Genomic DNA, 15,711 nt, shown 5'->3' on the forward strand with positions numbered 1-15,711 from the left:
CCAGCGGTGGAGTCTACAGAGACAGGCAGGCTTCCTTGAGCTGCTGTGAGCTCCACCCAGTTCCAGCTTCCCAGCGGCTTTGTTTACTGACTTCTCAGCAATGGCGGGCGCCCTTCCCCCAGCCTCACTACTGCCTTGCGGTTAGATCGCAGACTGCTGTGCTAGCAATGAGGGAGGCTCCGTGGGCGTGGGACCCTCCCAGCCAGGTGTGGCATATAATCTCCTGGTGTGCCCTTTTGCTTAAAGCGCAGTTTTGGGGTGGGAGTTACCCGATTTTCCAGGTGTTGTGTGTCTCAGTTCCCCTGGCTAGGAAAAGGGATTCCCTTCCCCCTTGTGCTTCCCAGGTGAGGCGATGCCTTACCCTGCTTCAGCTCTCGCTGGTCGGGCTGCAGCGGCTGACCAGCACCGATTGTCCAGCACTCCCTAGTGAGATGAACCCAGTATCTCAGTTGAAAATGCAAAAATCACCTGTCTTCTGTGTCGCTCGAGCTGGGAGTTGGAGACTGGAGCTGTTCCTATTCGGCCATCTTGCTCTGCCCCCAGGAATCCATTTTTAACAGAACCCTGAGAGTAGTTTTAAACGTACTTACATCCTTGCTTAAAATTCAAGGTTTTCCTCAAATTTGTTTTTTCCCAGAGCATTTTGTTAAATGAAACAAAAATAGCTTATGTAAAATATTTAACACTATCAATTCATGTCAGTTTTCATATTTTTGCCAAGTGCCTAAATTTTATCAGTTCATACTCCAATGTTATTCAGATCAATAAAGTCAAATATTTCCTTGCAATACCAGTTTTCAAGGTAATTATTGTACAATATAGAACTTGTATGAGTAGCTATATACAATGAGGAAAGACTTGGTGAAATCTCACCATTAACATGCCGTACATCATGGTACCAGTCCTAATTTCATTGTGGTCTAGATTACTTAAAAGCTGTGTCTCTTAACAGCTCAGTAATAATTTACCAAAACTAAAATCATGAAGGTGGCCAATATTATGCTTTTACTCTTCAGTTTTGTTATCCAGGCAGTTAGCAATTCAGTATCACACTAGATGCAGCAGTGAGGCAGTTTCTAGGATATTTTCTCTATATCTTTCCATCTCAGCCCAAATGAGTCTAACAGGACAATTAGCCATGCATGAACTGTAAACACAACAGCAAGGGGAGAAAAATATCTGCAATCATCTCAAAATAGAGGTCTGAACCCCAGTTTAGTTGCATCACTAGACTATACACTAACACCTGGATCTCATTCCCTTCAATGATTTGCTGTTTGGGAAAGTCTTAGATGAATAAAACCTTTTCAGCCAATTGTTTGAACTCTTCATTTCCTTCCCATTCCACAGCACAATTATTTTACTACATAGGCATGCTGATTGTTATTAAATTAATTTTCATCCTAGCCTCAAGTTTTAAAATAATTTACAATAAATTGACTAGTAACATTTTTCCCATCTTCCCCTTCTTTGTGGATTATCATACCATAATGTCAAGCAACTGGGTGATTTATATTTTATTGTTATATATTGATATCCTCAGTAACACAATGTTAAATAAATATTTGCTTTAATTCGCTTAGAACAAGTACATTGCATGATGTTTGTATAATTATTATAGGTCACAAGAAAACAGAATCTTCTTCACATTTAACATAGTAAGTTGTTTGGAAATGAAAAGAAAGATATATCTTGGCTTATTTCTGGATTTCCTTAACTTAGTTCCCATAATTCCTAAATCATGAAGTGATTGATATTCAGCTGTCTTTGTTGACCTTTCATAATGAATACGATCATTTCCCATATTCCACTAAGAAAAAGAAAAACACCGAATACATTTCTGTGCCAATAATATGTAGGGGATTTTTTTCTTCTTATATTTTCCTTCACTCCTTGTTCTGCACCTTGAAAATGGATATTTACTGAAATGAGAGGAGCTCAGTAACTGAAGAAAAGGAGTTCTTCAAATTGTATATATGCATTACAAATTTGTGTCGACAAGTCAAAATTCTGACGACGAAACTTCTAGAGAACAAATGAAAGCAGGCTGTAATGTAATATTGTATTATCTATTTCTCTATGTACATAAAGTTTGAACTATTGCTCACAGATGACAGAGTGGATCTGGCAGCAGCAGGATGCTTATGTGTGGAACAGAGCTGGGAAGAAAATATATGCATCAAGCAAACAGTTTAGTGAGATCAGTCAAATGTAGCTGTTTTGCAAGTCTTCTTCTCCAATTCTGTATCTCTAAAAATGGCCTCTACACACTGCCCCCAAAAATGTGATCTGTTCCATTAGGCTTTTCTCTCTTAGATACCAGTTTTGGAAGTAATCCAGTCCCGCAAGGCCGTAACTCTAGTATAAACACCAGGCTTGTTGGGTTTCGCACATTCATCTCCCCAGCTCACTATTCCAGCAAGGTACCAGATATCTCTAGCATCTGAACTAACCAGTGGTCCTCCAGAGTCACCCTAAAGGAGAAGACAGAAATTAGTAATTCATAATTCAGTTCATTACAGAGGAATTGGCTATTTTTCTAACTTAAGAACGTAATGAAAGGGGTAATTTTCAAAAGTATTCAGTGTGTTCGCATGCATAAGTGATTTTCTCCATGTGTCAGTTATCCACTTAAAAGAGGAACTCCAATACCTTGAAAGCTGATGTAGCCTCAAGGTTCAAAACAATGAGATTGAAAGCTCCATCTCTTTGAAGAACTGTACTCTTAACTTACATGATACATCTGACAAAATAACTGCCTAGTTATTTTGTCTATACTCTTTATTAGTGTAACATAACCCCCAAAAAGGGAGTGAAGAGTCTATTACTGATTAAAAAATAATAATAATAAAATAAAACTTTAAAAAAACAGACATTAGAGTCAGATACCAGGGTTTCTCTCTCAAGTTTGGCCTCTCCAAGCTGTCTAAAATCTTTAATTTATTTATCTGTAAATGCTCCTAATAATACCTACCTGTGATGAGTACTAAGAAGATGATAAGACAGTGAATGTAAAGTGCTTAGTCTGGCAAAAAGCAGAACTTAGGAAATGCATATATAAAATCACAAATTCTAATTATATCCTGCAAACTCTGGAATTTTGCTTCTTTATATGGCTTCTAATAATGAGGTACTGGCTGATTATTTCTCAAAATCCTGGAGTCTCTAATTATTGATCACCCATTAAGTATTCATACTCTATGAAGTTCTTAATTGACTAGCATATTGTCTCATTAATTTGTGTAATTCTTCTTTAATAAAAACATAGAACTAGGTTAATTTTTTTCCAGGTTATTAAGAAAACTGAAACTCAGAAACATTAAGTAATTTGCTTGAGATCATGTGCTAATCAGTGGCAGACCTTGAATTTGAATCCAGAGTGATCTAATTCAGAAGCCCATGCTTTTTCCCTACATTATACTAACTTCCTTTTGAATTTTCTTTTGTCCATTTAAAAAATTAATATAATAGGAAATTTGAAATAATACATTGTGATTTTAAACCTAACCAATAAGCATTTACTGATACCCTTGTATGTAGGAGGAGATATAAAAAGAGTATTATAAACACGTGGATCTTGTCCTCTAGGAACCCGCAATCTGCTTATAGAAATAAGATATACCATATAAAGCTATTTGAAAATAAATAATTTTGATAATAAAATCCCAAGTCTATATGCAGGCAGAGAAAAATCAGGATAGAGAAATAGAAGATACAAGAGACAACAAAGCTTAAATCAGCATAAGAGACAGGAATAAATGAGTCTGAGAATAAATAATTCTTTTAAAGAGATAGCAGTATATCTAATAGCATTACAAGCTGAAAGTAAGGTGATGTCCAGCAAGTATCAAATATAAAAAAATAGAGAGTCTATTCTACCAGCACTAATTAGCACACATTTGATTAGTGAATGGCAGAGTTATGTCAGTAGAAGATGGAAATTATGATCGTTTATATGTGCTTTTTTAGGCAAGGGAGCCAGAATAATGGCAGTAGAATTATAAACTTCAGAAGAAAAGGAAAACCCTTTCAACTCAGCTATTGCACAGGCAGACAATTCTAGGGCACTGGTTTAAGAAAACGCCTGAGTTCCTGTTCCCAAAACTCCCTCCCCAGAGAGATGTATCCTAGCTTTGTATCAGTTTTAGGTTGTGTTTCCTCTTCTGCTCAGAACTACACTTCCCTGTGTATGCTGCCTTAGCACCAGCAAACCTGTGTTTCCACATTATTGTTTCTGTGCATTTTAACATGCCCCCAGTAAGCCATCAGACCTTGGGCATTCTGCCTGCCTACACTGTGCAAGCTATTTTTAAAGGTACAAATTATTATATTTGTTAATTCTTCAGTTAAAAAGTTGCATAGCTTTGGAGGGACCAGTCTGTCTCTAACCCTATTTGCCTCATTAATCCTGTTATTTTCAGTGAATGGTTTAGTGAGAAACAGAACAGGAAGTGTATTCAGGAATATGCATATCTCAACAGAAACTTCTAAAATTGGAAGTAGGAAGCCAAACAGGAAGCCGTGGAAGTATTAAGACACAAAGAAATGAGGGAACAGATTAGGGTGTTAACAGAAATAATAGAGGCATAAGAAATAAACATGAAAGATATGGTAAAGTGGGAAAATAGTCCAGGACTTAACTGAATATATGTGGAGGAAACATAAGAGCAAAAAAAAAAAAAAAAACTCTAAGAACAGTGAACCCTAATAATATGAGCGAGAAACTTAAAAACTCAGGCAACATTTCATGATGCCTGTTAAGTTTCAAATGGCACATATACAAATTTTCATTTCGTATTTAGAACTTAAAATATATAAATAGAGATCACTTTGAAGTAGGTAGAAATGTAAGACTAAATATGGGCAAGAGTTGAATTCTGGAGACACAGATTTGGCACTCATTAAGGTGATAGCTGAGTTCAAAGAAAAGATGGCTTCTTTGAATGAGAATATAGATAGCAGATAAAAGTTTTATCTGAGATCTGAATCTTGAGGATAGCCAGGTTGAGAGAGAGAGAGAGAGAGAGAGAAATATTAATCAAAGGATAGAGCCAGAAATGAGTAGATGGAGGAGGAGGAAAGAAATCAGCAAATTTCAGAATTATGAAATTCAAACAAGGGATATGTTTTAGAAAGATAAGGTCGCCAAATACCACTGAGATGAGAAACAGTAGGAGATTCAAGGAAAAATTTGTACATATGAGGTTATTAATGGTTTTTTTGTGATATTAAAATATAAAGAGCAAGGCAAGTGGGAAAAATTGTGGATGCTAGACATGAACATTTTTTAAATGGAGGCTGGGCATGATGGCTTACACCTGTAATCCCAGCACCTTGGGAGGCTGAGGCAGGTGGATCACCTGAGGTCAGGAGTTTGAGACCAGCCTGGAAGCTAGGAAGGAATTTTTCACCAACATGGTGAAACCTTGTCTCTACTAAAAATACAAAAATTAGCCTGGCATGGCGGTGGTTGCCTGTAATCTCAGCTACTCGGGAGGCTGAGGTGAGAGAATAGCTTAAACCCGGAAGGTGGAGGCTGCAGTGAGCAGAGATCGCACCACTGCACTCCAGCCTGGGTGACAAGCATGAAACTCCATCCCTGCCCCCCAAAAATGGATGCCACGTCTTTCCAGAGATAAGAAAGTAGAATATCGTAATCCCAGGGCAAATTTGGCTTCTCTTCTGTAGCTCACAAAGTCGTAAAGAGTATACCTCTAATATCACCATCAAAATAGTATTTTTGAATGGGGACATTTTCAGATGAAAGTATATAACATCTGGGATTAACTTCAAAATAGATTTGATATTTTGGTGGGGGAAGGGGATGAGGGAATTGTGTCAGGCTATGTATGGATAACGTAAAGTTGGCCATGAGTTGTAAATTTTTGAACCAGGTGATGAGTACATCAAAGTTCCTTATTTTATCCTTCCTATTTTTGAATATCATTGAAATTTTTATAATAAAAATTATAAAATAAAAGATTAAGAGGTTATACATCTGTTCCTCTGAAATTTTTAGGAAGGACATTACTATGGAGACTATAGAAACCGAGATAGTTGAATAAAGAACATAATGGATGATCATAAATGTAAAAATAAAAGTTCATGACATTTTCAACAGTTTCAGGAAAGTTGGAGGCAAGTAGGATGATGATGATTAGGACAAAAGAAGGTCCAGCGTAATATCTAAACCACCAATGATTCTATGACCATCAAGAAGACAAATAAAATACAGGTTATTCTCATTATTCACAGTAGTTGTGTTCTATGAAGTCACCACAAACACTGAATTAATGATCGTTGAGTCCTTGTTCTTAGGAGAAATACAGGGTTGGTTTTCCAGGAGACTCTGGTCACATTTTTGTCAACTGCTCAATATATAAACAGATTTCGTGCGTGTTTCTGTTTAAAGACATTCTATTTAATATGCACTGTTGATTCATTAACATTAAACTCACAGTAAACACTGCTATAACTTATAACTAAACAAAGCTTACCAAATATACATATTTTCTCCTTATGGCACATCACAACCTTCTTGCACTATACTTTGGCACAACACTTGGGGACTATTTTAAACAGCAAAATCGCCAGCAAAGTAATAAAAATGTGAGAAATGTAGCACTATGTAGACCAAGAAAAGGACACTTGTTTACAGTATGAGAACTGAAACAAAAAGGCACAGTATCACATTTTTCAACCTCAGGTAAGAATATACTTATTGAGTAATAAGATATTTTGCCACTCTGTGCATGCTTGTGAATGATCATAAAAGTGCCTTGAGTATTGATTTGGGGGTTACAAATAAATAATAGTGAGTAGGTGAATTTGCAAATATGGAATCTGCAAATAACAAGGATCAAGTATATTTTCAAGTGCATCTTTTAAGTTGAATTCATTTCAGGAGATTGAATTACAAAATCAATTTCAATTTTTAGGAAGGAATTTTTAGTAGAGTGTGGTAAAGGGACCAATCTACTTTGTTCCGTGTGTTCCTCTAGGAGCAATTAGGGCCTCAGAGCAGAAAAAGAAACACAATGAAGTGAGTCTAAACCTGAGAACTTGTCAGAGTATAAACAAAGGTCAACTGAATAAAATAATTTAGTGTAGCAAACTGAACATCGCTAAAATGACTAACCCAAAGGTAAAGGTTGGTAAAGAACTATAGTGATGCCAACAGTGAATTAAATGAGGTGGAGCAAATGAAGGCAATATAGATACAGTGTTCATGTGAAAGCATGAAAGGAATAACATAAAAAATTGTAGAGAAAAAAAGGTTAGAAATGAATGGTACCATTTTGTGAATACAGATTAGAAAGCACACAGAGTAACATGGAATTCTAGAGAGAAATATAGGGCTTAGAAAGCACATTAAACAAAAATTCTGTCAAATCACAAAGTGAAAATTACAAGCGCATTTAGTGACACATACAAGGAACCAGTTATTGGCCCCCTCCATGATATTGTCAGTGACGCACATGAAGACATAGAGTTCAAAATTTTTGTATCCACCAAAGGTACAAAATTGGAGGCACTAGCCAAACACTGGAAAACAAAACCTGGCTTCAAAAATATGTAAATGCTCCAGACCAATATGGAATAGACTTACTTATTCTTTTTTCCCCAACTAAATACAGCTAAAACAAACCAAAAAATACTCGGACATTACAAATAAAACAAATATAAAAAGACTCTGAAAATTAGAGAGAAGAAGACAGGTGGGCTCAGAAATACAGGACAAAAGTATTGATACAACAGTGAGCGCTCTGAATTTTTTTTTTTCTTCATATAGCACGGACTTGAAACTGAAGAAGTCAGCAAACTGGCAACCTGCCAACAGGTGCAGGTTTTTTAAAAGGCTCCAAGAAAATACTGCTCTCCTTAGTAAAACAACCAACAAGAAGAAAACTTGGGAAAACAGCAAATCCAGGAAGACAATAAATCCCAACTGAAAAGGCTTCCATGCTTCCCAGGCTGTAACAAGGTCCAATTCCCAACTAGATCGATGTCAGAATATGCTGAATAAGGACCAGGTGCAGTGGCTCACGCTTGTAATCCCAGCACTTTGGAAGGCTGAAGCAGGAAGATGACCTGAAATCAGGAGTTTGAGACCAGTCTAGCAAACATGGCAAAACCCCATCTCTACTAAAAATACAAAAATTAGCCAGGCGTCGTGGTGCTGGCCTTTAATCTCAGCTACTCGGGAGGCTAAGCCAGCAGAATCACTTGAACCCAGGAGGCAGAGGTTGCAGTGAGCCGAGATCACACCACTGCACTACAGCCTGGGCAACAGAGCGAGACTCCACCTCAAAAAAAAAAGGAGGATACTTAAAATATATATGCTGAGTGGGAAGCATGAACTACCACCCAGTAATGAGGAATAACTCTCCCCATCTACTAGAACCATGTCTGAGAAGATGTAGTGGGAAGTCAAGTCTCACCACTGCCAAGCAGTAATGAAATCACTACCCCATGATGTCAGTGGAGGCCAAAAGGGGAGCAGTAACAAAGTACCTTCAGCCAGAGTGTTATCAGAAGAGGCCTAACCTCCATGCAGTAGTAATGAGGCATTAGTCCCTCACCTGAGTATCAAAGGAAGCTGAGTGGGAAATGAGGCAATTCCTTCATACATCCCCCTCTCTCTGCATTGCAATGTCTGCTGAGGCATGGTTAAACAGAAAATTTAAATAAGATCTAGAGTTTTAAATAATAATAATTTAATTTTTTCAAATTATTATTTCATTATTTAATCAATACTAAAACAAGATGGCCGACTAGATGCAGATAAGAAGACCTTCTCCCATTGAGGGAGCAGACCATCAAGAAGACTGGCACACTCTGAACAAATTTGCAGAAAGAAGGCATTGAGAGCGGATGGAAGGAGAATGCGGACCCCAGGCTCAAAGGGGAGGAAGTTGGTAACCCTGCACATGGTTGCCAAGTACCAGAACTTGTTCCTGGCCTGGAGAGGCTCCTGGGAAAGGGGTGAGTTAAATGGTCATGGAGTGGCCAACTCACACCACAGACCTCCAGAATCTTAGCTGCTGGAGACCCCTCATCCCCCATGGACTTTTGAGGTGGCAGGGAGAATGGCCTGGAGAGTTGATAGAGACAGAATTCTAGCCTGCACAGAATCCACAGGGTTTGGCATGAGAATGGCTACAGCAGAACATAGAACATGGCCATGGGTGCCCATCCCCCAAAGCTCATCATACATCTTTAGGTGGATTTAGCTTTTGTTGATGGACAGACCTGGACATCACAGGGCTCTCTTGCTTGTGGGATGGGAAAAGTCTGATCTGAGCACTCGCTTGTCTGCTGGCCTATGCCAGAGGCCCTGCCTGGCCACACAAATTTCCATCACTTCCTTAGTTGCCCAGCCAAGGAATTTTTTGAAAGTCACGGCCATTGCTATTTTGGTGGCAGACCCTGCCTAACAGCTGGAGAGCTACTAAAGGCAGATCCCTGAGTGTGCACCCACCAGCATGCACTCACTGGCAGCCTCCACCTGCTGCTTTGCTATGATGCATTTGCCTGCAGCCTCCAGCACTGGTGAATGCATGCACACTGACCCCATCACCGCCCCACCACCAGCACACATGTCTGTGCAGGACTTGCCACTAACCCACCGCCAGCACATATGTGTGCATAAGGACCCTTACTGACCTACTGCCACCCCGCCAAAGTGCCTTTCCAGCACAGTTTTGTTGCCAGTGGACCAGGAACACCTCATTTCCTCCAACACAGGAGGTACTTAACCTCTAGGGGCTAAAGAAAATAGCCTCAGACCTGGTCCCAATTTCCCAAGGTTACAGCCTGGTATAGCATGCAGCCCAGGAGTGCTGAGCTAAACCTGGGACCCCTGAAATTATCCAAAGGGGAACGAAATTAACTAAGCATAACTAATACCACAATCAAACCACAAAAGGCATTAAAGAATATAAAAGTAAAAAGCTCCATACAAAAGACAACAACTTCAAACACACAGAAGAGAAAGAACCAATGCAAGAACTGTGGTAACTCTAAAAGCACAAGTATCTTCTTACCTCCAAATGACTGAACTAGCTTCCCAGCAATGGTTCTTAACCAAACTAAAATGACAGACATGGAATTCAGAATACGGATGTCAATGAAGATCATCGAGATTCAGGAGAAAGTCGAAACACAATCTAAGAAATTTATGGAATCAATAAAATAATACAAGAGCTGAAAGATGAAATTGCCATTTTAAGAAAGAATCAGGGCCAGGCGTGGTGGCTCACGCCAGTAATCCCAGCACTTTGGGAGGCCAAGGCGGGTGGATCACGAGGTCAGGAGATGGAGAACATCCTGGCTAACACGGTGAAACCCCGTCTCTACTAAAAATACAAAAAGATTAGCCAGGCGTGGTGGCAGGCGCCTGTAGTCCGGCTACCCGGGAGGCTGAGGCAGGAGAATAGCGTGAACCTGGAAGGCGGAGTTTACAGTGAGCCGAGATCGCGCCACTGCTCTCCAGCCTGGACGACAGAGTGAGAGTCTGTCAAAGAAAGCAAGCAAGAAAGCAAGCAAGAAAGCAAGCAAGGAAGGAAGGAAGGAAGGAATCAAACTGATCTAGAGCTGAAGGAAGGAAGGAAGGAAGGAAGGAAGGAAGGAAGGAAGGAAGGAAGGAAGGAAGGAAGGAAGGAAGGAGGGAGGGAGGGAGGGAAGGATTCAAACTGAAGGAAAGAATCAAACTGATCTAGAGCTGAAAAACTCACTACAAGGATTTCATAATACAATGGGCAGTATTAACAGCAGAATAGATCAAACTGGAAAGCAATTTTAGAACTTGAAGGCCAGTTCTTCAAATCAACTCAGTCAAAGAAAAAGATATTTTTTTAAATGAAGAAAATCTCCAAGAAATATGGTATTATATAAATATGCCAAATATACAACTCACTGGCATCCCCAAAAAGGGGAGAGAGAGAGAGGGCAAGCAACTTGGAAAACTCATTTATGAATATTACTCTTGAAAATTTCCCCAACCTTGCTGCAGAGGTCAACACCCAAATTCAAGAAATTCAGAGAACCCCAGAGATATAACATACAACACACCCATACTCCAGACACCTAGTCAATCAGATTCTCAAAGGTCAACATGAAAGAAAAAATCTTAAATGCAGTAGAGAGCAGGGACAGGTCACATACAAAGGGGGTGCTATCAGGATAACAGCAGAACGTTCCGCAGAAACGTTATAAGCCAAAAGAGATTGGGGACTTATACTCAGCCAGCATTCTCTTTTTTTTTTTTTTTTTTTTTTTGAGACGGAGTTTTGCCCTTGTCACCCAGGTTGGAGTGCAATGACACGATCTCAGCTCACTGCAACCTCTGCCTCCCAGGTTCAAGCAATGCTCCTGCCTCAGCCTCCCGAATAGCTGGGATTACTGTCGCCCATTACCACACCTGGCTAATTTTTGTATTTTTAGTAGAAATGGGGTTTCACCATGTTGGCCAGGCTGGTATATCGGCATTCTTAAAGAAAAAAATTCTAATCAAGAATTTCATATCCAACTAAGCTAAGCTTCATAAGGGAAGGAGAAATAAAATCATTTTCAGATAAGCAAATGTTAAGGGAATTTATTACCACCAGACTTGCCTTGCAAGAAGTCCTTAAGAGAGTGCTAAACAAAAGACCATTACCTGGCCAGGCACGGTGGCTCACGCCTGTAATCCCAGCACTTTGGAAGGCCGAGGTAGGCAGATCACCCGAGGCCAGGAGTTTAAGACCAGCCTGGCCAACATGGCGAAACCCCATCTCTACTAAAAATACAAAATTAGCCAGGTGTGATGGCATGTGCTTATAATCCCAGCTACTCAGGATGCTAAGGCAGAAGAATCGCTTGAACCCGGGAAGTGGAGGATGTAGTGAGCTACGATTGCACCTTTGCGCTCCAGCCTGAGCAACAAGAGCAAAACTCTGTCCCCCCCCCCAAAAAAAAGCCATTACCTGACACCACAAAAAAGAAATTACATAGCCCACTGACACTATAAGCAACTATACAATCAAGTCTATAGAATAACCAGCCAGCAACATGATGGCAAGATCAAATCTTCACATATCAATATTATAACTTGAATATAAACAGGCTTAACACCCCATTTATGAGGGACAGAGTAGGACATTGGATAAAGAAGCAAGACCCACCTGTATGCTATCATCAGGTGACCCATCTCAAATGCAATGACACTCATAGTCTCAAAGTAAAGGCATAAGGAAAGATCTACCAAGCAAATGAAAAACAAAAAAGAACAGGGGTTGCTATTCTTATTTCAGACAAAACAGACTTTAAAACAATAATAATTAAAAAGGACAAAAAAGGGTGTGACAAAGTGATAAAGTGTTCAATTCAACAAGAAGATTAACTATTCTAAATGTATATGCATCCAACCCTGGAGCATCCAGACTCAGAAAATAAGTTCTTAGAACCTACAAAAAAAAGACTTAGAGAAATACAAAATTATAGTGGAGATTTCAACACCCCACTAAACGTGTTATAAAGGCGGAAAACTAACAAAGATATTCTGAAACTAAACTCAACACTTGACCAAATGAACCTAACAGATATCTATAGAATGCTGCACTTAACAAGAAAATATACATTCTTTTCATCTGCATATGTATGGCACACACTCTAAGATCAACCATGCACTTGGCCATAAAGCAATTCTAAACAAATTTTTAAAAATCATACCAATCATACCACAGTGCAATAAAAATAGAAATCAATACCAAGATCTCTCAAAATTATACAATTACATGGAAATTAAACAGCCTGCTCCTGAATGACTTTTGAGTAAAGAATGAAATTAAGACAGAAAGCAAGAAATTCTTTGAAACTAATGAAAATAAAGAACAACATACCAGAATTTCTGGGACACAGGTAAAGCAGTGTTAAGAGGAAAGTTTATAGGGCAAAATGTCGATATCAAAAATATATAAATATTTTAAATTAACATCACCCCTCGAAGAACTAGAAAAAGATATAAATATCTTAAATTAACAACATCACACCTCGAAGAACTAGAAAAATAAGAGTAAGTGAAACCCCAAACTAGCACAAGATAAAAAATAACCAAAATTAGAGCTGAAATGAATGAAATAGAGACACAAAAATCCATATAAAAGATCAATGAAAACAAAAACTTGTTCTTTGAAAGAATAAATAAGATTGATACACTGCTAACAAGACTAACAAAGAAAAAAAAAGAACTTTCAAATAAACAAAATCAGAAATGCCAAAGGGAAGAGAAATATTTTTTACAAAAAAATTCAAAGATGATTGTAAACACCTCTATGCACACAAACTAGAAAATCTAGAAGGAATGGATAAATTCTTGGAAACACAAACTCCCAATATTGAACCAGGAAGAAATTGAATACCTGAGAAGACCAATAATGAGTTCCAAAATTGAACCAGTAATTTTAAAAAAAAACCAACCAACAAGGAAGGTCCTGGAACAGAGAGATTCACAGCCAAATTCTACCAGATTAAGAGCTGGTACCAATTATATTGAAAATACTCCCAAAATTCTAGAAAAAGAGATGCCTCCCTAACTCATTTTACAAAGGCAGTGTTATTCTGATACCAAAACCTGGAAGAGACACAACAAAAATAGAAAACTGCAGGACAATATCCTTGATGAACATTGATGCAAAAATCCTCAACAAAATATTTGCAAACCAAATCCAGCAGCACATCAAAAAGCTAATCCATCACAGTAACATAGGCTTATTTTCTAGGATGCAAGGCTGCTACAACATATGAAAATACATAAATATGGCCAGGCACAGTGGCTCACACCTGTAATCCCAGCACTTTGGGAGGCCCAGACATGTGGATCACCTGAGGTCAAGTGTTCAAGACCAGCCTGACCAACATGGCAAAACCCCATCTCTACTAAAAATACAAAAGTTAGCCAGGCATGGTGGTGAGCAGCTGTAATCCCAGCAACTCAGGAGGCTAAGGCAGGAGAATCACTTGAACCTGGGGGACAGAGGTTGTAGTGAGCTGAGATTGTACCACTGTACTCCAGCCTGGGTGACAAAGCAAGACTCTGTCTCAAAAAGAAAAAAAAAAAAAAAAAAAACACCTTGAATAAACTAGGCATCAAAGGAACACACTTCAAAATAATAAAAAATAATAAAAGCCTTATATGACAACCCCATAACCAACATCATAATGAATGGGCAAAAGCTAGAAACATTCCCCCGTGAACCAGAAAAGACAAGGATGTACACACTCACCATTGTTATTCAACATAGTACTGGAAGTTTTAACCAAAGCAATCAGGCAAGAGAAAGACATAAAAAGCATCCAAATAGAAGAGAGGAAGTCAAACTATCTCTCTTCACAAATGACAGGATTCTATACCCAGAAAACTCCATAGTCTCTGCCCAAAGGCTCCTAGAACTGATAAACAACTTCAGTAAAGTTTCTGAATATAAAAATCAATGTACTAAAATGAGGAGCACTTCTATACAACAATAACATCTTAGCTGACAGCCAAATCAAGAGTGCAATCCCATTCACAATTGCCACAAAAAAATGAAATACATAGACATACAGCTAACTAGGAAGGTGAAGGACCTCTACAGTGAGAATTAAAAACACTGCTGAAAGAAATCTTAGTTGAAGGCCAGGAACAGTGGCTGATGCCCATAATCCCAGCACTTTAGGAGGCAGAGGCAGGAGGATTGCTTGAGCTCAGGAGTTCAAGACCAGCATGAGCAACATGGCAAGACTCCATCTCTACCAAAAATCTAAAAAATTAGCCATGTGTGGAGGTGCATGCCTATAGTCCCAGCTACTCAGGAGACAGGTGGGAGGATTGCTTAAGCCCAGGAGTTCAAGGTTGCAGTGAACTACAATTGTGGCACTGCACTCCAGCCTGGTCAACAGGGTAAGACCTTGTCTCAAGAAAAAAAAAAAAAAAAAAGAAAAGAAAAGAAAGAAAGAAATCATAGTTGGCACAAACAAATGGAAAAACAGTTTGTGCTCATGAATAGAAAGAATCAGTATTGTTAAAATGGCCACACTGCTCAAAGAAATTTACAGATTAAATGTTATTCCTACCAATGTCATTTTTCACAGAATTAGTAAAAACTGTTGTAATATTTATATGGAGCCAAAAAACAGCCTGAATAGCCAACGTAATCCTAACAAAAAAACAAAAGCTGGTGGCATCACACTACCAGACTTCAAACTATACCACAAAGCTATAGTAACCAAAAGATCATGTTGCTAGTACAAAAAATAGACACATAGACCAATGGAATCAAATAGAGAAGCCAGGAGTAAAACCACATGTCTACAATCATCTCACCTTTGACAGAGATGACAATAACAACAAATGGGGAAAGGACTCCCTACTTAATTAATGATGCTGGGGAAAACTGGCTAGCCATATGCAGAAAATTAAAACTGAACCCGTTTCTTTCACCATATACAAAAATCAACTTGAGATGGTTGAAATACTTAAATGTAAAACCTAACATTATAAAAACTCTAGAAGAAAACCTAGGAACTACCATTCTGGACATCAGTATTAGCAAAGATTTTGTAACAAAGACCCTAAAAGCAATTGCAACTAAAACAAAAATTGACAACTGGGACCTAATTAAACTAAAGAGCTTCTGCGCAGCAAAATAAACTTTTTTTTTTTTTTTTTTTTTTTTTTTTTTTTTTTTTTTT

The 15,711-nt window shown here is 38.5% G+C and overlaps 1 protein-coding gene across 2 annotated transcripts in view; it reads right to left on the reverse strand.

Annotated features, from left to right (window-relative positions):
• Positions 1-1,502: 1,502 nt before the first annotated feature.
• The window catches only part of LOC111555801 (transmembrane protease serine 11E), a 50,782-nt gene continuing 36,573 nt past the window's right edge, over positions 1,503-15,711 (reverse strand). The window contains exon 10 of one of the 2 annotated variants that reach the window (XM_023232160.2): positions 1,503-2,474. In XM_023232160.2, coding sequence (XP_023087928.2) covers positions 2,313-2,474 — 162 coding nt within the window. In that variant the 3' untranslated portion in view covers positions 1,503-2,312. The remainder of the gene's footprint in view (positions 2,475-15,711) is intronic. The other variant, XM_023232161.2, reaches the window with a different exon arrangement.

Source organism: Piliocolobus tephrosceles, chromosome 3, assembly GCF_002776525.5.
Source record: "Piliocolobus tephrosceles isolate RC106 chromosome 3, ASM277652v3, whole genome shotgun sequence".
Taxonomy (NCBI): Eukaryota; Metazoa; Chordata; class Mammalia; order Primates; family Cercopithecidae; genus Piliocolobus; species Piliocolobus tephrosceles.